The sequence below is a fragment of the Lissotriton vulgaris genome, chromosome 5 (assembly GCF_964263255.1).
Source record: "Lissotriton vulgaris chromosome 5, aLisVul1.2, whole genome shotgun sequence".
Taxonomy (NCBI): Eukaryota; Metazoa; Chordata; class Amphibia; order Caudata; family Salamandridae; genus Lissotriton; species Lissotriton vulgaris.
This window is the reverse complement of record NC_141693.1, coordinates 1,343,231,758-1,343,257,871: the sequence shown is the minus strand read 5'-3', so window position 1 is coordinate 1,343,257,871 and position 26,114 is coordinate 1,343,231,758. Positions and strand designations below refer to the sequence as shown.

The 26,114-nt window shown below is 46.4% G+C and overlaps 1 protein-coding gene across 1 annotated transcript in view; it reads left to right on the top strand.

The window, feature by feature from the left end:
* The window catches only part of SYCP1 (synaptonemal complex protein 1), a 5,090,281-nt gene that overhangs the window by 1,860,255 nt on the left and 3,203,912 nt on the right, over nt 1-26,114 (top strand). Inside the window, exon 18 of the mRNA XM_086919665.1 lies at nt 11,145-11,249. Coding sequence (XP_086775791.1) covers nt 11,145-11,249 — 105 coding nt within the window. The remainder of the gene's footprint in view (nt 1-11,144; nt 11,250-26,114) is intronic.

Sequence of the window (26,114 nt, the reverse complement as noted above, 5' to 3'; positions counted from 1 at the left end):
AGGGAAGCCGGGTCTCGTCATGCTGGTCGGTCTGGTTCCGGAGGAAGGACGTGCAGCAAACCGCAGGTTACTTAGTTGGTGCCCGCAGATGCAGGGTGACTACTCCTTAGTCACAAGGGAGAAATCTTGAGAAGAAGTCTTGAGTTCCTTTCGTAGAAAATAGTTTCAGGATTCAAAGATGATCTAATTTGGAAGGGTCCCCGCTCCCACCTTTATACTAAAGAAAGGGGCTGGTACGGGACTAGGTCCTGCCCATGGGTGGGACCAGGAAGGGGGGTGGTTACACCCCTCTCCCATGCCGGACTTTCCCCAGCTCAAGGGCTGGCGTGCCCCTGGAACTGGTTCTAGCCGGCCTATGCATAGTGAGCACCGGGGTGCCACTTGGAGTCACCTTCCTATTCAGCCCTGCCTACCCAGGATACACAAAACCCTGTCTGGGATGGTGCTAGCACCGCCCCTGACAGGAAACCCTTTGTCCAAGCTCTCCTCGCTGGAAGGACTCCCAGCAGCAGGAGGTCAGACTTGTGTCTGTGGTGGCAGCATCCATTTTGTGATGCTGAGGCTCGAGTTAACTTTAACCGGGGTTCACAGTTACACACATGTCGTGTCCCTCTAGAAGGGTGGAATGCTAACCCCGTCGCCAGAATTGGCGAGGGGTTAGTATTCCAATTCGTATGACACCTTACTCGACATGTTTTGATAAAGCGATACCAGAGTTGGCATATAACCGCGAGGATTATAATGCACTTAAGAGTATATGGTATGCGTTATCATGGAACAGCTATTAGGACTTGGTTCCGCAAGCTGCAAACAGGCTCAGCTCATGCCAGAGCACCATCTCACATGATTCCAAGCACTCTGCCTTCAGGATTGTTAAGGCCTGCCATAGGAGTCACTGATAGGAATACATGTGTCCATTTTAGGGTTAGATATAGGTATACTATATCTAAAGCAAAGGCTGATTACACCACCTCGCCCCAGCTGTCGTGCAGCCAGTTGTGTCAGATTTAGATGGCCAGCCAGGGGTGGCATAATACATGCTGCAGCCCCTGGTAGGCCCCTGGGTACACCTATACACTGAGTTACAGGGTCTAATAAGGTGACCCAGTACCAATTGGTATATGCACCTAAGGTACATGGAATCCATTTTACAGAGAGAGCAGTAGGCCTGGGGCCCTGAATAGCAGGGTCCCAGGTCAACTAAGTCGGAAAACCAGCAAAACACCAGGCAAAAAGTTGGGGGCAACCATAGTCAGGTATCCACCTTCCTACACTTATCTATCTTGAACTCCAGTGAGGCCCGGGTTTGGTTAAGGGTAGCACCTATTTTCTCCACCGCAGCCCGAACAGAGTCAAGTTTAGAGGAAAGTGGCGACCACGACTAAGTCGTACTCTGACTGCCGAACTATGGCCCTGAAGTCCTTGCGGCTCCGCATCGTTCAAGGTCCCAGTCACGATCGCGGAGCCATCATCATTCCTCCTCTAAGTGTTGGCACTCAGGGTCAGGTAAGTCGAAGCAATTGAAGAAGTCAAAGAAGCTTGTCGCTCTTCAAATTCCCCTTGTCCGTCGGCTGATGCGCCGAAGGGTGCGTATTGTGCCCTTCTCGCGGCTCCGCCTTCGGAGCCTTCAGGGTCGACTCCAGCCATCCCTCCCTTCCCGGAACCCGGAGCAACCCCTGCCCAGTTCTACGTCCCTGTTCATCGTCAGTTCTACGAAGCACCAGTTCTACAAAGTGCCAGTTCTACGAAGCAATGCATGCCACCTTTGGGCAGCCCGACTCCGCTAGTGTGCCTTCGGGCCCCGCAGACTCGGCTGGGGGCCCAAGGCCTTTCACGCCGGTGGTTCAGGCCTCGGCACTGCAGGACCCCCTTGGATACAGGCCTGGATTCGGATTGGTGCTGGTCAACCTCATTACACCTCCACCGGTGGCGATTCCAACTGCACCACGTCTGCTGCCGGCTCCAGCTGGCCCTCAAGCCGATGTCGACCCCGGCTTCCACCCGATATGGATATGGTGGCGGACCGGCGCCGACTGATGCCAGATCAGGCGCTGATGGGTACTTTTGCGCCTGCATTCCACCCTGGCCATTTTAGGCCAGTTTGGAAACCAGAGGAGGGTGAGGAAGACTGGAAGGGGTATGAGGACCATCTCACTGCCCAGCTGGAGTACGATCAGGACTGGAGAGAAGACCTGGGGGAGGCCAGTTTTCTGGACACCTCACCAGACCTTGGCATGAAGTCTCCTCCTACCATGGCTATGCACTGGTGTTGCATAGGGCGGCCGATGCCCTATACCTCGTGCTACCTACTGTGGCAGTCAGGACTAACCTCCTGAAAGAGGTGCTTCAACCAGCAACAAGCTCTTCAGAGCCCCTGCGGCTGTTTAATGAAGCCTTCACAGACATCCATTTGGGCACTTGGCCCAGACCCAACACTGGGGTTCCTGTGGATAGGATGGATGCCCAAAGCCACGGCCCGGCCTCAGGCCACCCCACATTCCTCTCCCAACATCCCTCTCCCCAGAGCTTGGTAGTTCAAGCCTCTACATTCCAAAGTGCATTGCCTACCGCATTTAAGTTAACTTTACTACTACTAAATTGAGAAAAATCGTAATTTTAAGACTTTCGGTATTCACAGTAGGCATTTAGGCATCCTAAAGTTAGTAGTCCTAACTTTACTACTACTAAATTGAGAAAAATCCTAATTTTAAGACTTTCGATATTCACAGAAGGCATTTAGGAGTCCTAAAGTTAGGAGTCCTAACTTTACTACTACTAAATTGAGAAAAATCGTAATTTTAGGACTTTCGGTATTCACAGAAGGCATTTAGGAGTCCTAAAGTTAGGAGTCCTAACTTTACTACTACTAAATTGAGAAAAATCCTAATTTTAAGACTTTCGGTATTCACAGAAGGCATTTAGGAGTCCTAAAGTTAGTAGTCCTAACTTCTGTGAATACCGAAATGAGTAAGCTCATTCTGTGAATACCAAAAGTAGTAAGTGCATTCTGTGAATGCCAAAAGTAGTAAGTTCATTCTGTGAATCGGGTCCATATTGTTTATTTTCATAACAACCTGTGTGGTGTCCTTTCATCTGGTATTCAAGGGGTTATATGTGGTAAAACAGCTGGCTTCACATGCCAAAAGAGTTTAGCCTAAGACTGCTTTGTCCATGCTACCATTAGGATAGCTGGTCTATAAGGTTGACTTACAACCAATCACCGTAAGGGTTGTTTGAACTGATACAAGGTGATCACTAGAACTGGTGAGCATCATATATCAGGCCAACTTCTCACACTAACCTGTTTCTTTCAGATGCACAAGTTACTTACCTTCGGTAACGATATATCTGTAAGAAACAGTAGTTAGTATTAGATTCCTTACCACCCCACCCATCCTCCCCGTTCTGCGAACCGATATCTAGGGTTAAGGTCATCCCCTTTCAGGGCCCTAGTTTCATGGCACAAGTGTTGGTTTTTATCATGGCTCTGCGTTTCTGGCACGGAAAAGCTGTGTATAAGAACTGACGTCAGCGCGCAAGGGCGGCGTCTAAGTACTCCGGCGACGTCATCCCGGCACCTACGACGCCGACAAAGGACGCGGAGCTGCAGACGACGCCTACCGACGCGCAGGGGTACTGCTACGTGAAAGTTTCCGGATCCAGTCTGACGCCTGGGGATATTCTAAGGTAAGGAATCTAATACTAACTACTGTTTCTTACAGATAATATCGTTACTGAAGGTAAGTAACTTGTGCGATGGTGGCGTTGCGGCGCCACACCTGTTTGCGTTCCACTTGGTGCTCCCCCGATGTCCAGAGCTCGCTCATGGACATGCCCTTCGATGGCTCCCGTCTCTTTGGCGACAAGGCGGACAATGCCCTGGAGCGCTTTAAAGACTTGCACGCCACGGCCAAGTCTTTGGGTCTTTCTACGAAGGCCCCTGCCACGTCTGGGTTTTGTTCCTTTTGGGCCAGAGTAGGAACACCCAAGCACACTCCTCCACTAAGCTTGTGCAAAACCAGCCCCAGCGTGGCCATGGCTACTGCAGGGGCGGGTCTGGTAACCAGCGAGTGGGTAAGTCCACCTCCACCCCCGCTGCTTCCGCCTCTTAAGACTTCTAATCCGAGCTTCAGGGTGCACCCCATGTCGGTGGGTGGCAGGCTTCATTACCACCTGCACAACTGGCACGAAATTACCTTGGACAAGTGGGTGCTGCAGATAATCTGTCATGGTTACTGACTCCCCTTTCTGTCCTCCCTCCAGCCATGCCGCCCCAGCACCACTGCATGTTGAGGGATCATTTGGCTCTTCTCCGTCAGATAGTCATGGCCCTCTTGTCCAAGGGGACTATTGAGCGCGTTCCTAGTCGGGAAGTACGGAGTGGTTGTTGTTTCCACTACTTCCTGGTACCCAAGAAGGACAAGGGGGCCTGCGCCCCATCTTGGAACTCCGTGACGTCAATCGCTTCCTCCGGAAGGAGAAGTTCAAGATGGTAACTCTGGCTCAGGTCCTGACTGCCCTGGATGGAGACTGGATGGTGGTGTTGGACTTGCAGAATGCCTATTTCCACATTCCCGTCATGCCAAAGGCTGTGGATCCCCTTGCTGCCCCTCTTTCTGAGGTTCTTCTGTTCCTTCTGCCAAGGAGAGGGGCTGGCTTCTGGGTGAAGCAGAGCACCACAATGCTGTTGAGGGGAGTGTGTGCCTTGGGCCAAAGTCTGAGGACTCACACCTCGTGGATCGAGAAAACATACAAGTGGTGGGCCTGCCTGAGGGAGAGGATTGACAGGACTCTGTTGCGTACGTTGAGCACTGGTTGCTGGAGCTGTTCCCAGAAGACGCATTAACATCCCAGTTTGTGGTGGAGCAAGCACACCTGGTACCAGCCCGTAAACCTCCCCCAGGAGCCAGACCAAGACCGTTACTCTTTAAACTGCTAAACTACAGGGATACGGACCCATTACGGAGAGAGTCCCGCAAGCTCACCAATATCAGGATACAAAACAACCAAGTCATGTTGTTCCTGGACTACAACGTACAAGTGCAGAGAACACGGGGGTCCTTCACTGCGGGGAAGCATCAGCTCTGTGAATTAGACGTCCGTTACGCACCAATATTCCCAGCCAAACTGCAAGAGGCCGCTAAAAGACTCACTTGATTCTTTGATGCACCCTCCAATGTCTGGGACTGGTTAGAAGAATCAGGCCTTCAGACAGGACCCAAACTATCCACGGACACTTTGTCACCTCGACGAGGCAGAGGAAAAAACGGTGGGGGTAGGGGAAAGAGCCCCAAATACACAAGACCACAGACGACAATCCCTGACATGGAAAAAAGACTAATGTAAAGACAGGAGGCACTCAACGTAGCTGCAGCAATCCGGACTAAATCACAGAACCCTTAACATGAGACGAAATCCATGCACCCCCTGAGTGTGATGGGTCATCGCCTGCAAGATCCGAAGACCTAGATTCCCTGCAGTTACCAGACGTCATGCCGCAGACTTCAGATGTCATAATTTGAACAATCAGCAATAACATAATAAGTGTATCCTATCATGTAATACGCAACTGCTGTTCGTGTTAGTCACCTTATTAGATGCATGCTCAGGTGCACAAGGAAATTAACCAGCACACAGTAGGTAACACAGTCTAAACGTAACACATCTTCCCCGCTATACAAGACACACACGCCCACCTCTTCAGTTCAGAAGGGATCATTAGCTACTCTAAGGAAGCATTGAGACAACGCCAAGAACACATAGGATCACACCACGCACCCCCACAGTTAGCTACACCTAACTTAAAAGTAGCCACAGTTGGGCTTCCTAGTTTGGACGATTATCAATTACGAGTTCGCTCTCATAACCTTATGTCTAATGCATTCAAACCACTAGGTGATTATGCTTTTGACACCCCAAGGAGCTTTAAATGGTTGCCTGGCCTGTAGCCACACCCCCACCTCTCCCTACACCAGTGGTAACATCCTATACTCATGGCACAGACAAGCATCCTTACATGGAATGTGAGAGGAATGAACACACCCACCTGCAGATACTCCATATACTCATATCCCCAACACAGATCCACCAACATAGCCTTTCTACAAGAAACACACCTTACCCAGACAGAAGTTGATCGCCTCTGCAGGTGTTGGAGGGGACAAGTATACAGCATCAACTACTCTTCCAAAGCACGAGGGGCATTAATATGAATAAAGGCAGGGGTTTCATATGTGAAAGAGGAGGTAGTCATAGACCCGAAAGCAGATATGTACGTGTAAACGTAGTCTGAATGGGCAAACACTTCTCATGGGCTCCATATATGCCCCAAACATGGAGCAAGCTCTGTTCTTTAGCAAACTCAGCGTAGAGCTAGTCAGATGGAGTAGGCTCCCATGGCTCATGGGCGGGGACTTCAATTTGGTATTAGATGTAGATCTAGATAGGTCATTTCCACCCCTAATATGAACCACGACAGCATCCAATGCGCAAACGTTATCAGAGTGGCTGGGACATTGGTCGCTGACCGATATATGGCATGCTCTGAATCCCAGTTCGCACGTCTACTCGTTTTACTCCCCAGTCCACAGACTACATGTCCGGCTAGACTGGGTGTTTGGGTCACCCGCTCTTTTCCCACTTATCATAAAGATTGAATATCTAGTGCGCACACACTTGAACCTTAACCCACAGCTTCTGTAGCTCACATGGGATATAGGTCCCCCTCCAATCCCCACTTGGCGGCTACAACCCGCAGCGTTAGAAGATCAAGCGTTTCGATCCTCTCTGTGGATGGCAATCCTAGAATACTTCGAAACAAACAACCATTCCACAGGAGACACTCTCCTTGAATGGGATGCCTTTAAGGTGACCATAAGACGCCACTGCCTTGGTACTACCTGGAACATACATAAGCAACTAAATGATGTGCTCAACAGAGTAGAGCGGCAGCTTCTAAGCCAAGAGACAGACAAGGCAGCAGGTAAGAGGGATACAAGACGCCAGGAAGAAGTACATGCTGAACACGCCGATTTACTAGAAAGGCCTAGATGTCATAACTATGCAGCACACTCTGCACGCACACAGCCCACTGCAGACACTACAGATTGGGTGGGAAGAACGCTAGTATGGCTCCTGCGTCAAGAGCAAACTTGTCAACCCATAGGCACTTTAACCTCTTAAGCGCTGCTGACGGCCAACGGTCGTCACGAGCGCTACCTCCCCAGTGCTGCGCACGACCATTGGACGTCCATTCAGCACTAGTTCCAATGGACAGCGCAGCACTGGGGAGGGATATTTGCGAAGCAGCTAAGGTGTTAAGAACAGACAAAAGATACGTCCTATAAACACAACATGAAGTATACCCAGCAATAAAACACCAATACACTACACTTTATCAATCCGTGGGGCAACACGATGAAGGAGCTCTAACCGCTTTCCTAGACACTGTGTATCCACCAGAAACAACACTAGAGCAGAAAGAGTTGCTAAACGAACTAATCACACCTGAGGAAATCCGAAGTGTGAAAGCAGCACTAGCAAATGGGAAAACTCCCGGCCCAGATGGGTTCCTGGCGGAATACTATGAGGCATACGCCACATCGCTGATCTCCGTTTACAGAGGCTTCCGCTGTTTATGCGAGAGGCAAGCTGTGTCGATCTCAGGCCGGACAAAGATCCCACGGATCTGGGATCTTATAGGCCACTAGCCCTCCTCAATGTTGATTACAAGGTATTGGCAAAAATCCTCGTCGACAGGCTTGCGCAGGTGGTTCCCACACAGTTCATACAGATCAGACACGTTAAATTCGAGGCGTTTCTTTAGAATTTCCGCCTACTCAATACCTCGCTGGCCACACTTTGGCTGCTTAATATTAGATCTTGAGAAAGGCTTTGAATCTCTGGAGTAGGGATATTTATTTGCTGCACTGACAAGATCTAATCTGGGAGACACGTTTCTACATACGGTACAATCTCTATACAGTATGCTGACCAGGTCCAGGTGAGGAGAGGAGAGGAACCAGGCAGGGATGCCCATTATCTCCCCTCCTCTTCTTACTAGCCATAGAACCACAAGTAGAGGCAACCCGCACAGTGATATGTGAAAGCATTCCACTGGGGGATGGCACGCACACAATATTTCTGTATGCAGACGATTTTTTGTTGTACATAGGAGAAGTGTGGCTCACCGGTTAGAGGCGGCAGACTCAGAAGCAGAGGTCAGCCTGGGTCCAGGGTTCAATTCCCGACGCGGCAGGGTACGGAACCAATGTCAGCGGGCTCGATAAATCTCTCCTCGGTGCCTCTCTAATCATGGGTCCCACGCTGCAACTCTGGGCAATAGCTTGCTTAATCTCTACAATGGCCCCCTCGCTGCCGGGGATGCCTGGCTTCACCTTGGGGATGCCCAATAGGGACCATCTCACAGGGAAAGCCAGGACGGGTTCCCCAGCGGTACACAGCGCCAAGAAACCCCAGGGTGAACGTGCGCTCTACAAATTCATACTAACTAACAAATAAGAGACATCAACAAAATCCCCCCACGGCTGGTGCACACACTGGTAAACTTCGCCTCCATATCGGGGCTGAAGTTAATGCCTCCAAGTCCTGCCTTTATCCCTTCAGTGAAGCATGTAGAGACGAAGGATATGTCCTCAATGAAGTGCGTGTGCGATGCTACCTTGGAATTAGGGTGTATAGGAGGTGAACAGATTTGCTAGACAGCAACCTTGGCAGAGCTCTGACTGCTGCCCACTCCCAAATATCATTGTGGAGCATGCTCCCACTATTGGTTACATGGGGACTAACCCTCAAATAAATGGTGATCTTGCCTTGGTGCTTATATTATTTAACTAACCTACCGCTATATATTCCTCCTTCCTTTTTCTGCCCGATGGAAAAACTGGCTAAGGTGTTTACATGGGGCAACTCCAGGCACCAAGTAGAGATAAACAAGCTTTATTTACCTACAGACCAAGGAGGCCTTGCAGCCCCAAACCTAGAACAATATTACTTGGCTGCACAATTGCAATGGGTAGCCAGATGGTTAGCCGACTATCAGAGAGGAGACACTGCGACCACACAGCCACCCCTATCCTATCATAACTGTTAAACAATTATTTCACCCCTGCGCGAAAGTGAAACCGCTAGACTTGCTGCTGAACAACGTAGCAGACATATTCTAAAGCATAACTCTATATATTATCCGTAGAGTTACCCCATGTGCACCTGCCTTACCACTGGAGGGAGCACCCGGAAGCTGCATTGTGACCACAACTGCCGAGCTACGGAGCTGTCGGGAAGCAGGAATACAGTATATGGGGGGGCCTGTATCTAGAGAGCACACTGATCCCATATAGGACATTAGTAGAGGAAAACAAACTACCTCCAGATCAATTCTTGCTCCACCACTCGCTGCTAGCTGCCCTCTTTTCTAAATGGGGTGACTTAATCCAGAAGGCCATCTCGCCATACAATACATGCATGTTACGGGACAGGGATGGCACCTAACAAGATGGTTTGCTGCCTCTCTAAGATACCATAGAGCAATTAACCTAACATCGCTTAGTCATCACTGGGAGAAGGACATTTGTCGCCAATTTACAAACTCTGAATGGTCCCCAGTCCTAGCAAGTCCGGTACAAATCCCCAGGAACATACGCCTACGTCAAATTCCATGTTATATCACTCACAGAGCGTACCTCACACACCCGCAAAGATTAACTGGTATTTTAATCACAGAGATGCTACATGTCCCAGGTGCTCACTTAATGACGTGGATCTGCTGTTATGCGGATGCCCCGCCTTGTTTACATACTGGAAGGGGGTTGCGGACACCGAGGGCCTAATTCACAGAACTAACTTAAGACAAAATCCTAAACTTACTACTTTTGGTATTCACAGAAGTTAGGATTTTGTCTTAAGTTTGTCTTAAGACAGACTTAAGTTAGGATTTTGTCTTAAGTCTGTCACAAGTCTGTCTTAAGACAAACTTAAGACAAAATCCTAACTTCTGTGAATACCAAAAGTAGTAAGTTTAGGATTTTGTCTTAAGTTAGTTCTGTGAATCGGGCCCCCTGAGTCAATGCACGAACCGTACACTCTCATTTGAATGGTACATTTATATCTTGCACTTATACTGTAGAAATCGAAACACACTGTAACTTCTATATTCTTAGATTTGTGGATGGCAGTGGCGAAGAGATTGATCACCCAGAGATGGAAGCCTCCGACGACCCTTATATACTAGCATGGAGACGCTCACTGCTCACATGGGCCAAAGCGGAAAGTATCCGCAAGACCCCCCTCGCCACCAGCTGGGACGTGATCCTGACTGAGCTATCACACATTCTCAACACTTCCACAACGCCCACACTCTCATCCAACGTTATACCCTAAAAACTTGCACCCAATAAGGTGGAAAGACACACGGAGTCATAACAGTAGACAACATGTAAAACCACAACTCGCTTAACACCATACCACAAATCAATGCCAAAGCACCTGCCAAATATACCAATACACTGGCCGCAAAACTTGGGGGAACCAGGAGCAGGCTTTGTCGTTATGATACTTCACCTGTTATGTTTTATTTGTCCCTGTTAAGTTATAAACTGCCTCCACAGTTTGTAAAATATTAGGTACTATACAACAACAATAAAGACACGTAATGCATACCTAGGCATCACTGAACCCTTGGAGTTACTAATGACCAATGCTGTAGTTCAGCACTTACAGGCGTTCATGTATTGTATTTGTTACAGCTGAAAACGCGAAGATTATTTATCTGTAGCCCCGGAACATATATGAATATTGACGATGCACCCGTCAAATGTCCTTTGTAATATGCGACTACTAAAATGCAACAATCTGCATAACTGTATAACTCATGAAAAGTTGAAAACCTAATAAAAGAGATCATAAAAACAATAGTATCCATTATCTCTTACGTTGGGGGGAAGACCTCAACACATATAAACTAAATATAATTAAAACAGCGCAATGTTTAAAAATTGAAGTGTTTCTTGGTCGACTGTTATTCATATGGGAAACCCTTACATTGGGACACATCATGGTTTATATACAAATGCTTACATTTTTGGCATGATGTAACTTTTTATTTGGAACTACAATCTTTAATCCAGGTGACAGCTCAAGACCTTTCCAGTGAAAAAGAACGTGTAGATATTTTGGTTGAAGAACTGAAAGAAAGTCAACAGAATCTAAAGAATATTATCAGAGTCAAAGAGGTCTGCATTTTTTGAAACTTTCACAAATTATATACGTTTAATATGTGGGCAGAGAAGAGCATACGTACATCAGTGTTTTGTTATCCTATCTACTATTGTCATTTGCACCATTATGAACATTTTAATTCATTTTACATTTGGGTTATTCTATTGCTTTTGAAAAAATATTTCTCCTAAATTCTGACTCCTTTGGATTCTGATTTTGAATATATGATCATGCCATTAAATTATATGAACCATTGTTATTGGTTAAAATACTATGTACTGTGCACAAGGAGCAGCCTCCATCTCTGTACCCTGAAATTCACCTTTAGTGGAGACTGGGAAAATTGTATACACTATCCTCTCTTGAAGTAACTAACCAGGAATAGGTGGACAAGCACTCTACCGACTATATCTGGAGTAGAGCTATGATGTAGTTGGTCACTGGGTTATAGACCTACATCCCATTGCTCACTTAAGGAAATGGTTGCAGGTGAGGTTCGGTAATTTTAAGTTGTGTTCTACCAATTAATTAAAGAGTAGCAACTGGCCTTTAACAAAAGTTATTAAGTAAATTAATATGGTTTTATTATGATGTATATTGGCCATTGGTAAAAGTATCCACTGGATTCACGAGGCATCAGTCAACCTCTTCCTGTTCCCTTCGAATATAGTCTGTTGGGGCCAGTCAATAGTGTTGTCCAGTAGGTTTGCTGGATGTGCCTTTGGACCAATATCTATGCCGCACACATCCAGAACCCCTGCAAATGGCATTTGGCCCTGTATAGTCGGCTCTATGCAATGGATGTGGACTTATGATGCCCAGCTTGTAACCATACTCTTTCGGATGGATACATCTACCTGTGCATTCCTTACTTTTGGAGTGACCCCTTGCGCAGCAATCCACAGAAACCTTTTCACCATAGCTCTCCTGTAGGAGAGTAGGGTCTGCTTCCTATGGTCACCCCCACTTTTTGCTGTGATTTTATGGTTTTTCGACTTTAGTGTGGCTGTGGGCCTGCTAATCAGACCCACAGCCCAGCTGTTCTCCCTCTAAATTAATACCATGTACTTTAGGTACATACCTGATTGGGTATTGGGTCACCTTTGTGAGCCTCTGTATAGTGTACCATAGGTACCCAGGGCATAGGTACATCCAAGGCCTACCAGGGGCTGCAGCAGGTATTATCCCACCCCTGGCTGGCCATCCAAACTGACACCACAGGCTGATCACTCAGCTTGGGTAAGGTGGTGTAATCACCCCTTACTTAGATATAGTATACCTATATCTACCCATATATATAGACACATATGCACCTGTAAGTCACTCCTATGGTAGGCCTTGACAATCCTGGAGGCAGAGTGCTTGGTTTTATATGAGAGGGTGCCCTAGCATGAGCTGAGCCCCTCTGCAGCTTTCGGAACCATCTCCTTATAGCTGTTCTATGATATAGCCATACCATATACTGGTAAGTGCATTATAATCCTCGCGGTTAATGCTAACTTTGGTTTGGCTTTATCAAAACATGTCGTGTAAGGTATCAAACACTTTGGATTACTACCCCCCCCCCCGCCAATTCTGGCGGCGGGGTAGCATTCCACCCTTCTAAAGGGAAAAGACATGTATGTTACTGCTTTACCCGGTTAAATTTAAACAGAGCCCCAGCATCACAAAATGGATGCTGCTGCCACTGACACAAGTCTGACCTCCTGCTGCTGGACGAAAATCCGGCAGGGGAGGCCTGGACAATAGGTTTCCTGTCCAGGGAGGTACCAGCACCTCCCCAACAGATGCTTTTTGAGACACTGCCTGGGGCACACAAGGTGCTCCATGCATAGCCCGGTTCAAACCAGTTGCTGGGGCACTCCAGCCCCGCACTTTCGCAAAACTGGACAAAGGGAAAGGGGTGTAACCACCCCCTTCCCAGGTCCACCATTAGGAGGGACCTAGGCAGGTAATCCAGCCCCTTAGCTTAGTATAAGTATAGGAGCTGTGTCCCCAGGACTTTAGATTATCCTGGAAAGAAACTTTGATACAGAACTCTTGGACCTTCGACGTTCTATTTTGACTAGAAGACTGAAGACATCTCCCTTGTGGTCAAGGAGTGACCACCCTGTGCAAACAGGCACCACCAGTAACTTGCCAATCTGCTTTCTTGACGCACACGCTGGAACCCGAAGACTCAGCGACACAGGAACTGGACTTCTAGACTTCTCTGACTCCGCCCCACATCCACAGCAAAGCTGAGACCCGTGGCGGACACGAGAGACGTGGCACCGGACACCCTGGACATCCTGCATTTTGCTAACAGCTCGACTACCAAGGTACCCTCGCAGTTGTGCATTGGGGTACGAGAAGCCCCAGACCCAAGAGCCATTTGCACCGAAGCTCGCCCCTCCACACTCCACGAGTGCTGCGTGGGGCCCGCTCTTGCATTTTAGCTCAACGCGTCTTTGCGGTTGCTAGCCCGCTGGCTAGTGAGCCCCCTGAAGACAAACCTTTGAAACCAAACTGCTTTCCTGGTTGCTCCAGGCTTGCTCCAGCTTCCCTGCAAAGGAGAAGCTCCTCGGACCTTGCTGGTCTGACCCAAAGCCCATCTTCACTTCCTGCGTGGATGACGTTTGCCAAGGCTTGTTGTGTCCAGGCCGGTTACCGACACCGCAGTCAACTAGATCCTTCGTGGGACAGCTCTAATCCAGCTCCTGGTCGTCGTCGACGCCTCCTGGTCCTCGTGGCTGCAGAGACAAGCTTCACCTCTTCACCTGAGATCATCGCAACATCGCCTGGTTCCTTCCTGGTGACTGGCTAGTGACCCAGACTCTGTCCCCTCTGCTTTCAGGTTCTCCACTTCACCGATCCACCCGGACACTTTTCCTCTGGTCGCCTGCAGCACTTCTTTGCAGATCTCCATTGAAAACGACGACGAAACCCGACACGAAAAGACACCTATGCACCCGGCTTGCCTGGGTGAGGTAACATGAGTACTCCGGTGCTCCCGTGGGTCTTAACTCTCAAAGTGTCCTAGTCTAAAGGGTTTTTACCGTAGTCCATCCAGAAGTGTCCTTAAACAGTAACTTTGTAACTTCTTCGTTCTCCATTATAAGTCAATGGTAACACGTGACTGTGTTTAGACACTGCATGCGTCTCCCGTGGGTCTCCTACTTCCTAACCTGGGGTTATTTAGTGTAGCCCCAGTGATTCCCTAGGCCCTAGGCCTATTCACTATTTATGTAGTGGTTCTTATACCACTTACTTAGTATAAGGATTGTGAGGCCCCTAGGGCATAATTGTATGTGTGCAACTTATCATATGCTAATTGAGTAACTTATGATGTACTTCGATCTCTGACCTCATAAAGAGTGCAGAGGGGTTGTGTTAGAAATAAATACATATATATTTGATATAGACCTTGTGTGGTGTCCTTTCATTTGGTATTCAAGGGATTATAATTGGTAAAACAGCTTGCTTCACATGCTCTCTGAAGTCTTAGCCTATGACTGCTGGTCCATGCTTCCACTAGGATAGCTTGTCTATAAGGTTGACTTTACAACCGCCATCAATAAGGGTCGATTAGATTGGTGCAAGGTGCCCACTAGAATAGTGGACATCATATTCCAGGGTAACTTCTCACATCTCCCACATTGACGAGGACGTCACAGTTGAACGGCTCCACTTGCGACCCTGCACAACGTCATCGGAGCCAAAAAAAGATCTCGTCAGTGTGCTGACATTATCTCCCTTATTTCCACCCCTGTAGGAAGGTGGAATCTGACTGCATGGTTGCCCCCACTTTTTTCCTGGTGGTTTGCTGGTTTTCTACTTAGTTTGGCTGGGATCCTGCTATTCAGGACCCCAGCCTATCTGCTTTCTCCCTGAATTGGTTGTTCCTGTACTTCAATTATACCACAGATTGGATTTTGGGGTGCCCTTATAAGTTCCTAGTATATGGTATCCTATATAGCCAGGCCATAGGTACCCCAGATACCTCTCAGGGGCTGCAGCATGTATTATGCCACCCCTGAGAGACCACTCAAAATGACACAACAGGTCTGCTACAGCAGCCTGTGTAAGGTGGTGTATGCACCACTTACTTAGATCTAGTTTCCCTATATCTACCTTATATCACTGCACATCTAAATCTATCTTTTTATTTTATTTATTTTTATGATTTTTTATTTACTTGAGTTTTATATAGCGCTGGCTATACCCGGATGTATCAGAGCGCTTTACATGAGGGGAGTTACATAGGTTACAAGTTACACATTGTTACAGAAGGTACGTCAATTGCAAGTTACATCAGTTGGTTCAAGGCGTGAAGGCGGTAATGTAAAAGGGCGACGGGAAGGGATATTAAGCAGAGAATTGGCACAAGGAAAAACAGAGCAAGTAGGGGGAGAGAGATTTAGGGGAGAGAAGAAAAGAATGGGGGAGGCAAGCAAAAAATGAAGGAGGGAAGGGGCAGGTTGGAGGTAGGAGACACAGCAAGGAGACGAGGAAGTAACGTGTCTGATGTCCGGTTGGGTGGGAGACGGCTCTCTGCGGTAAAGGGATCATTTCTAGTCTTCCATTTTGTGTGATTCCCTTGTCACGGTGGACTCTCTCAGCGGGGTCGCTGAGACTCCAGGGCATAGATGCTGGATCCCTCCCCAACATGGCGAGAGGAGTGCTTTGGTCATTTCTATTTCTATTTCTATTTAAAACATTTATAGAGTCCTGGCTCCAACAGCAAATAATGAACAGCAGACCCGGGAATAGCCTACACAATGGGAAAAAGAAAGGTTTTAATAGCTTTTCTGAATTCAGCACAATTGCTGAGGCCTCCAATATGGGGAGGCAAGGAATTCCAAAGAGCCACCACTCTATACCGGAAGGAACGGCCTCCGGCCCAGGTTCTCCTGACCCGGGGAACCACTAGCAAATGTTGGCCCGTGGAGCGAAGCTGACGGGAAGGAACATAAAAAGAGAGCATATCCGTCAAGATGGTAGGGTTAGCAAGCTTCACGATCTTAAAGACTATACTATACAAAGAGCCTTAAACTCGATCCGTTGAGCCACAGGCAGCCAATGAAGGCAGCAAATTGTACTGGTCACCGAGCAAACTCTGCGAAGGCCCAAAAGAGCTCTAGCTGCGGCGTTCTGTACTCTCTGTAATCTATGTATTTCTGCCTTATTAGCCCCTAGGTACAGAGAGTTTGCATAATCAAGCCTCGATGTGATCAAGGCTTGAATAATGATCTGTCGGGTGGGGCATCAAAAAAGCCTAAAACAGGGTTAAGCCTGCGTAATAAACCAAAACAGGTACCTGCCACCTTCTTAGTTTGAGCCTGGAAACTGAGAGATGAGTCCATCCAAACCCTCAAGTTCTTTACAACCTGTTTAGGAAGAGGGGGGTACCTAGATTCATGGGCCACCAATGCTTATTCGATAACCCATGATTTCTTCCCACCAGCATCACCTCTGACTTACTGGCGTACAGCTGGAGGCAGTTAGCTGTCATCCATTTGGCAACTACCGCAAGATCACCTTGAAACTTAGCGGCATCGTGCCTGGAGTTGCTTGTAAGGGCTACCACCGGCTGAGTGTCGTTGGCGTAGAAGACCACAGTCAGTCCTCTGCTCTTGGCAATTACAGCCAAAGCTTGTACGTACAAATTAAAGTGCAGAGGGCTCAGAGAGGAACCCTATGGTACTCCTTGTTTGATGGAAAAGGTAGATGAGGAGAACGGGGGGCAATCACCTGATAGGTCCTACCAGAAAGGAATGATGCTAGCCACTTCAATGCAAGGCCACTGATACCAGCCTCTTCCAAACGATGCAACAGGATTTTGTGGGACACGGTGTCGAACCCGGCACTGACATCCAAAAGGATCAGTGCCGATGTCTGTCCTGCGTCCAACGCTGTTCAAAGGTGTTCTGTCACCGCCAGAGGTGCCGACTCAGTACCATGGTCTGGGTGGAAGCCGTTTTGTGAGGGATCTAGCGTATTATTGCTGGTCAAATGCTGTGAAAGGATGGAATTAATATATGCCTCCGCGATCTTAGCAGGCCAAGAGAGCAGTGAAATTGGCCTGAAATTCTCAGATTTTTTAGCATCCAGAGAGGGTTTTTAAAGCAATGGTAACACTCTAGCTTGCTTCCATGTTATGGGCACAACAGCCGAACTGAACGATTTGTTGTTCGCTTGACCAAGAAGAGGAGAAATTGTTGGTAGGATTTTCCTCAATTGGTCAGGTTTCAGTGGGTTAGTTGGTGAGCCTGACTTAATTTTAGCACAGAGGGCGAGTAAACAATCCTGTTGAATCTGAGGAAAAACCTCTAAGGTGACCCTCGTGCCATTATTAGTTAGCTCAGGACCGCCCATATGGGCCGTAGGAAAGCATTTATAGATGTCTTCTACTTTATTTGAAAAGAACAAGGCAAGCTCCTCGCATTGCTTATTTGAAGTAATCAGTGGACCAGTGGCCCCCTTCTGATTTTTAAGGCCTGAGACAATAGAAAAGATACTCTTTGCGGGATTGGTACTGTTACTAATCTCCTTAGCGTAAAAAGCTGCACGCTCAGTATGGATATCTTTGTGATAAATCCTTACTGCATCCCGATAGCAATCTTTAAATACTGGATCAAAGTCTCTTCTACAGGACCTTTCGCATATTTTACATATTTTCTGCAGCGCCGCTAATTTTTCGTTATACCAGGATTAAATTTAGTCAAACAATTGCGGGACCACTTATCAGGAATCAACTTATCCAACGGCTGATTAATCCAATCTGAAAAGTCTAAATTGGCCTTATCAGGGTCCGTTGGCAGCACCGGAATGGAGGTCGCAAGATGGACTTATGCCATGGGGGTTTAAGAGAATGTAGATTGTCTAATTTACGCATAGGAGCAATGCCCTGAATAGACAAAGGGACAAAAAAAATGGTCCGACCAGGCCATTGGGATCAGCGGTTGGACTGTGAGAGACGGAATGTTAGTAAAAACCGGGTCCAACAAATGACCAGCCGAGTGTGTGGGACCTTAAACACGCTGGTCAAGCTGATAAGCAGCTAAATCCGCCTTCAGATTAGCCACATCCACGTCTAGGTGGTTCTCAAAATGAAGATTCAAGTCTCCCAGGACTGTAAAGTTGGAAGTATTGACCGCCAAAGTGAAGACGGTCTCAACAAGCGCTTCCCTAAAGGCTTTGGATGGGCCCGGTGGATGATATACCAATAAACCAGTCATTGTGTAATTGGAGTTAAAAGTAATTTTAAAACAGGCACATTCACAGCCTGAAATGGGCTGTTTAGTGAAGGTGCAAGAGTAGCCGGATTCCACAATACCCCACCTCTCGTGTCTCTATTAAGGGTATGAGTAACATAACCCTCCAGGAGTGCTAGCCCTGTGATTGCCACTGAGTCTTCAGTGAGCCAAGTCTCAGTTAAAAACAGGGTGTCAAGAGATTCAGTTTCAAGAAGGTCATAAACATCAGCGCAATGTTTGACCAGAGAGCGACAATTCAAATGAAATATAGTCACACTTTTCTTTTGCCTGGAGAGGAAGGACAATCTTGCAAAACTGCAGGAATTATAGATGTAAAGCCACAGCATTTACAACTGAAGGGGCAATCTAGCCCTCCCAACCCATGAACTAGGCACCTCACGGACATCGTCCTAACTGCTAGCAACTCAGTCTGAGGATAGGTATGATGTAATTCCCTAAAACTGGCAGCATGTCTGGCGCTGGCCTGGCGCAGACGGGCTTGCTTTTGGCGCGCCATCGGTGCACTGCTGCGCGGTCGGTCAAACATGCCGATTAAATGTGCCCCGGTAGCGGAAATGGGGAGAGGAGTCAATCTCAGCTGGGGAGGGGTCACTGGCCCAAAGAGAGTGACAGTGTCCCCAAACTTTCCTGTAGATTGCCTGATGGGCAATGATCTAGAGATTTCAGCCTGGGCTGAAGTTGAATATCAGGCTCATTTAAGAATGTTGGGCCTCCCTGAGACAGTTAGTGAGGCTGTGAGGGCCAGAGCCCAAACCCACAGAATTTTTTTAGAGAAGTGGAGACTGAAAGAATGGCCCACTCCGCTCCCCCAGAGAGCAAAGAGGTTGAAGAAAAGTCTTCCTCCCCCCAGACTATGGGTAAGTGTCAGCCTCCTCAGAGAACTGATCCTACCCCTTGTGAAGGAACTGCCACAGAGGTAGTCAGGCCTGGCCTGGCAGCCCTCCTGATGGCAGGGGACCCCTCCAAGGTGGTACCCGGTCTGGAGCAGGTAACCTGCCCCTCTCTACCCTCCCTCAGTCAGCCCAGGTCTTCAGATGTAAGGGAGGTCAGTGGACCCTCCAGGGCCAACTGTCCAGAGGAACCCCCTCATCAGCAGATTAGGGGCACCCAGTCTAGTAGCCCTAGCCATGTGAAAATTTCTCAACCGCATGAAGTTTCTCTTTTGTCATTGAATAGGGACCACCATCAGATGGACTCTTTTAGGCAAAGGCATACCTGGGACCCAGTGGTTCCAAACCTCACATGTCCCTCCAGTGTTCCAACCAAAGGGACCCAACCCCCAGCTCTAGGTAGCCAGAGGTTGACCCTTAGGGTCAGATACAACTCAGTCATAGAAAGTAAGGCCTCCATGGTGACTAGTGATCTGAGGAAGCTGAGGCCAACTTTATTAGGGCCTCACTTCTCTACTCAGACACCCCACCAGCCTTTTACTTTGCCAAAACACACCGCAGGTAGTAGTTCCCCATGGTGAAGATCCTCCAATACTCTTAGGGTTAGGGATTGCTTAGTGGACCATAGGACAGGGGGTAACCATGCTAGTGCAGGTTCTTCCTTGTATGGCCACTTAGTCAATGAAGGCTCAACTGGAAAAGTTTAGCCGTATCTCCTTTCATTTGGGGGGGTATGTAGGAAGGTGAAATCTGACTGCATGGTTGCCCCCACTTTTTTCCTGGTGTTTTGCTTGTTTTCGACTTAGTTTGGCTGGGATCCTGCTATTGAGGACTCCAGCCTATCTGCTTTCTCCCTAAATTGGTTGTTCCTGTAATTTAAGTACACCACAGATTGGATTATGGGGTAGCCTTTTAAGTCCCTTGTATATTGTATCCAATATACCCAGGGCATAGGTACCCTAGAGGCCTCTCAGGGGCTAATGCATGTATTATGCCACCCCTGAGAGACCACTCAAAATTACACAACAGGTCTTGTTGTATAGCATTTTACTACCCTAGTGTGATTTTCCCGATTCATACCCTTATATAGGTATACATCACCTTGTCCTTACATAGGCATAGAAATCATAACCATATTTAGACATAACCGATCCAGTCCAAATACGGCATGGCTACTTCCACTAGTTCCGAAAAGCCACAACAATTTCTTGGAAAACTCGGCTTCAGCAGTTAGGGACTTCCCCTTGCTTGAATATTGATTCGTCAAAGAACTCATTGAGTTTTCAGAACTACGACTCTTTGATGACATTATTATGTCCACCTTTACGTCAAACTTGGCACCTTCAAGGTAAAAATATGCCCACACTTGCCATAGCAAACACACGGTGGTTTGGAGCAGTTTGACTATCTACTTGCCCAACGCATCTCGTTACAGCAACTGACGAAGGAATCCGACCCTCCAGCAGACGCACTGAGAGAGGCTGACTTTTCTCCTGCTGAGAAATCCAGCTCCAGTGTTCCTAAGCTCTCCTTGTGAGGTGTTGGGTAATCGAGTCCCGAGACAGAGAGATACCAGACCTCCTTCATTCTAAACCAAGGTACGAAGCTGATTAGACTCTAAGAGAAATCTTGGATAGATTCTTGGCAAAAGAATACTAAACTTATGCTACACACACTTACTCCTTCCCTCGTACTAGACTTTGGTTAGGTACATCGGGATAGGCGTATTTTAGAAGCACCTGTTGAGTACTTTTAGTCTTTATTTATTTATGTATGTATTTTATGGCTTAGAAACCATACCATGCTTTTACAGTATTATTTTATAATACTCTTCTTGCTTTACGCATTATACTTTACAGCCAGTATTAGGATTGTAGCAGTTCATTTCTTCTGCATGAGAAAGAAGACTGTTCAATAAATACTTTTATTGAAAACTCCCGTCTCTCTATTTCTCTGCACCTCTGGTGAAACGAAGCATGCACGAATGACTGAGTAAAATATCTATCTATTGATTACACGACTCTGAAGATACGTTTTATCTTGGGAAAACAAAGTTGTCATGTTTATGCGGTTGTCAGAAACTAATCCCTTCTTGTTTATTCGAGAAAGTTTCTAGTGACCTCTGAGCTAGCTGGCACTCACAATTAAGTTTGATATATTCGATAGAGACCTAGTAGACATAAGTCCTACGTCACATCCATAGGATATATTATTCCAATGCGCAGAGCCTATTGGGAATATAGGAACTACACTACATGGCGCCCAATGTTTGTTACGCCACTAATTTAACGCTAGATACTAGAGTAACTCAGTCGTGCTTTTCACAGAGACCCCTTTTTCCTGTAAAATACTCCAATAGACGTCTGGAGTGGGTTAAGGATAAAATATCCGCCATAACTGAGTAGGACGAAAATCCTATGTATTAGTTTTTGGTTTTCTTCAACGTTGAAGGATACAGTGTTCCAAAATATTGTGCACCTTATCTTTGTTTCCTTGAAACTTGCTCTGCAAACTTTCAGTCAACAAAATGTCGACTAGTGACGAAGAAAACGGTGGAGATGCATTAAATGCAAACCAACCGGGTTTAAACCTTACACGTTTCCAAGAAACCGATGCAGATGCTATAATCATCCCGAAAAATGTACGGAAAACAATCGCTATAAAGCTTATACAAAATGGCCTATCATCAAGAGGTGGTAGGGTAGTATTTGTCATAGAGGCACACGAATAGCGGCAGACAGAGGTATTCTATTCATGGAATATCTTCCCTGAAGCAAATCCAAGAACACATGTGTTCCACTTCTACAAGATAGAGGAGCCTCCAGCAGAACACATTCCTTTCGAGGACATTGCAATTCCACTAACTTACCAATAGCATCAGCTCTGGTTTAAAGGCGCCCTACAACATCAAAATCACATTACCAGGCTCGGTCCACTAGGTAGACCATGAGCAACATGGCCGGTACTAGCCAGCTATACACCACATCCTGACATTGAAAGAATGACAGATGTAGAACTATTAGCCTAGCTAAAACAATTAATTAAAATTCATAGACAATTGGTACAATATGTCATGCGGACTCTAACAGTCCAACCTGCTATAAGAATTCCACAGCACACCCCTCATCAGGGGAACACAAACAAAATTACACCACAGACCATACAATCGGTCATTGGTAAATTACCTACAAAAAGGGAACAAATTCCATTCTAGTTAGCTCAAAACATTACTCAAATCGAGGCAGTTTTTCCAGAAAGTACACCTCATGAGAAACACAGGATTCTAACAATCTGTTTACTAACGGGGATCGCACCACACCTGGAGGACTGTGACACTTGGGGTACAGTCTTTGCTGCAGTCTACACAAAAACACATGGTGTTCCGTCCATGGTGGTAATACCAGACGTCCTGAAACAGATTCAAAATGAATATGGGGCAGAGCTTGCTTTAAATCTGTGTATGAAGTTACTGAAGGATTTCAAACAGGTCTCAGCTATAATATTAGCTAATATTAAAGGTGAAGCAGCATCCGTGGCGATCCACCAAAAACTAAAAGAACTTGATGTAACTGAACAACCGTATAAACTGGCCAGAATAATTGAAAAATCCAATGAAGAACTAGGTAGAGATAGTTTGGGTGCGAAACCAGTAAAGCCTGAACTAACAGAAAATCCTGAAAAACTTTTTATTAAAAACACACTCACTGCTTCTAAAAAGAAGTGGGAAAATACTAGACAGACACTTCCTAAAGAGAAGCGTTCTCAATCCAGAGGTAGGTCTCCTCAAAAGGAGCCCTCTGAAATGAGGTATACCCTCAGAAACAGGGATAATTTGAGAAAACCCGATAGATATCAAGATACCGATACACGTTCCTCTCGTACCTTTCAGACTTCCTCACAGAAATCGGAAAGAAGAGGACGATCAGACCACAAGGAAGAACACGTGAAGTCCAAAGACGATCAACACGTTCCAAAAAATAAGAAAACTCAATTCACCAAAAAGAAGGTAGCAAGTCTAAAAATCAAACATGCCGAGGATCTTGAGGACACAACTCAAGAACGGGGAGTGGGCCCAGACAATGCTGGACAGTGCAGCAGAAGTTACCATAGCGCGCAAGATCCTGAAGGATCATCTGGAGACAGTGGACCTGAATGAATACATTCAAGTTCAAACTACCGATACCAGGGTTAGTGTACCCCATAAGTTATATGAAGTAACACTCCGGATAGAGGGGGACATAACTAGAAAAATAAGAGCACTCTTTTGAGAAAAAACTCTCTAAGGGTTACGACATCCTTCTGGCTGAAAAAGACTGGCCACCTGAATTTGTCAGGGAGTGTCCACATGGCGAAGAGATCATTATGCCTTTTCAAATCATATTCCTATTCATAAAAAATACACCTATGCCAGAAAATGGACTGTAGCCCAGGCTCCAGCATTATATAAAAATCATGTGGGATGGGATGAGGACTCTCCTCACCATAAGATCCAGTTAAAAATTCAACCTACTGCTCAGAGATAGTATCCAGTTAAGCAAGAAGCTAAAAAACAGGTCAGGGAGATATTAGATCAACTTGAATACCAAGGGGTGATTGAAACATGCACTTCATCAAAATACAATTCTTTGTTTCCTGTCTCCAAACCAGACAATACATATCGTCTACTTTTGGACTCCAGACCTTTAAATTCTTGTTGCAAATCCTTTGCAGTACAAAATGCACACAGTGCAGCACTGATAAATAACAGCGTGCGGAAAAAATATAAAAGTACATTAGATATTTCAAACGGTTTCTTCTGTCAAAATATCGCACCTGACCGATTTCTCAATTATGGGGACGCAGAATCACTTCTGTCTTCTCCCCCAGGGATTCAAGAATAGTCCAGGGTTATTTCCAGCCAAAGTAACGGAGTTACTGCAAACGTATGATGATGAGGCATTATTTTATGTCGATGACATCTATTTTACAGATGATGACTTGGACAGGCACTTGGACAGGGTGAACACTATAATACTTGGATTCGCCTCTGGAGGGTACAAATTCAACTTTAAAAAATCGAGAATTGCCCACCTCAACGTCCTATTCTTAGGATACAAACTTTCAAGTGAAGGCAAAAGCCTGGCAGCAAACTTTTTAGAGAAATGTGCGCTGCTCCAACCTCCAAAAACGCTGAAAAATTTACAGTCGATTCTAGGATTCCATAATTTCGAAAGAACTTACATTCTAAACTACGCAGAAAGGGTTAAACCTCTCTACGAATTAATCAAACCTGATTTCAAACTGACTAATTGGACTCAAAAACACAGAGAAATTTAGCATTCAGTGCAAACAGACATGTTAGCGACAACCCATTTACAGACACGCGTAAACATATGCAACCTTGTAATCCGAATCATCCCAGGGAGATGCGGATTCACATACTTAACCTTAAATGAAGGTGAAAAGGTACCACTAGCTTATAAATCACACTTGTACACACAAGCTGAAATGATATTCACTTCAACAGAAAAGTTCTGACAGCGGTTCAAACTGCAGTAGCAAAAGAGAGAGCTCCCGCACAGGGAAAACGCATAAAGGTCGTTACTCCTGTACCTGCCTTAGAGGCAGTGACAAAAGCAAGCATTCCGAATGCAAAGGCTTTACATCCAAGATGGATTCAATGTGTTACTCTCCTGCTGCAACAGACGTTGAATACGTCTTTGACCCCTACTTGAAAACTCAAGAATTTCTACAATATGAACCTGAATGTCCTCTACCCACTGAGATTCTGCCTCTAGAACTTTACGGATGTATAATTTATACAGACGAATCTGCACAGCCCGCAATTGGGGGAAAACAAGCTTATACTGCAGAGTGTGCGATTGTTAAAAGTCGCTTGCGCGATGGTAAATTCCGACCTATGATAACAAAAACTCAATCTCTAGGACATTGTACAGCTCAGCGAGCTGAACTCCAAGCATTCAATATGGCGCTGGAAAATGCAGATCGCGAATTCCCCACACCCATAGTGTGCGATTTGTATTACTGCATTCAATCTTAAATTGAATACTTGCAGAACTGGGTTCAAAACGTTTTCAAAGACGCAAAAGGTGGCACAATCAAGCATAAGGTGCTTTGGGAACAAGTAGTTCTATTACAGAAAGAACTATTAAAGACTCACGTGATTCATACACTGAGTCATCAGCGTGATGGCGTTCACGTTGCAGGGAATTCATTGGCTGATGAAGCCGCGAAGGCAGCTGTGCGAACGGCTTCCGTAGCTGCAATCACTCGTTCAAAAACAAAAATAGACAGCGAAACAATGCTAGCTGTCAATTCCACAAACAAAGGCAGCGGTGCAGCGTTACCTCTAAACTATCTACTCGAATATTCATACATAATTGAAGCAAACACTGTTCCTTTTGCTCGAATCCCTGGATTGGGGGATAGGGTAATTCCAAATAGGGAACGTAGAGGTGCTTTAATACAAGAAGCACATATGGTATAGGGTCTGATACATCAATGGAACTCAATATCTCTAGTAGAATTAAAAGAGACGTACTCGTGGCCAGGGATGAATGCCCACATTTACGAATTTGGAATTAAGTGCGATGTCTGCTACAGAGATCATAGCATAGAGAACCACCAGATACCTGACTACAGTGTAGCCACCCCAGTACAGACACCATTGTTAGACAGCATTAGACTTTCTACACGCAGACGTCACCATGGATGAATGCGGTCCCATAAC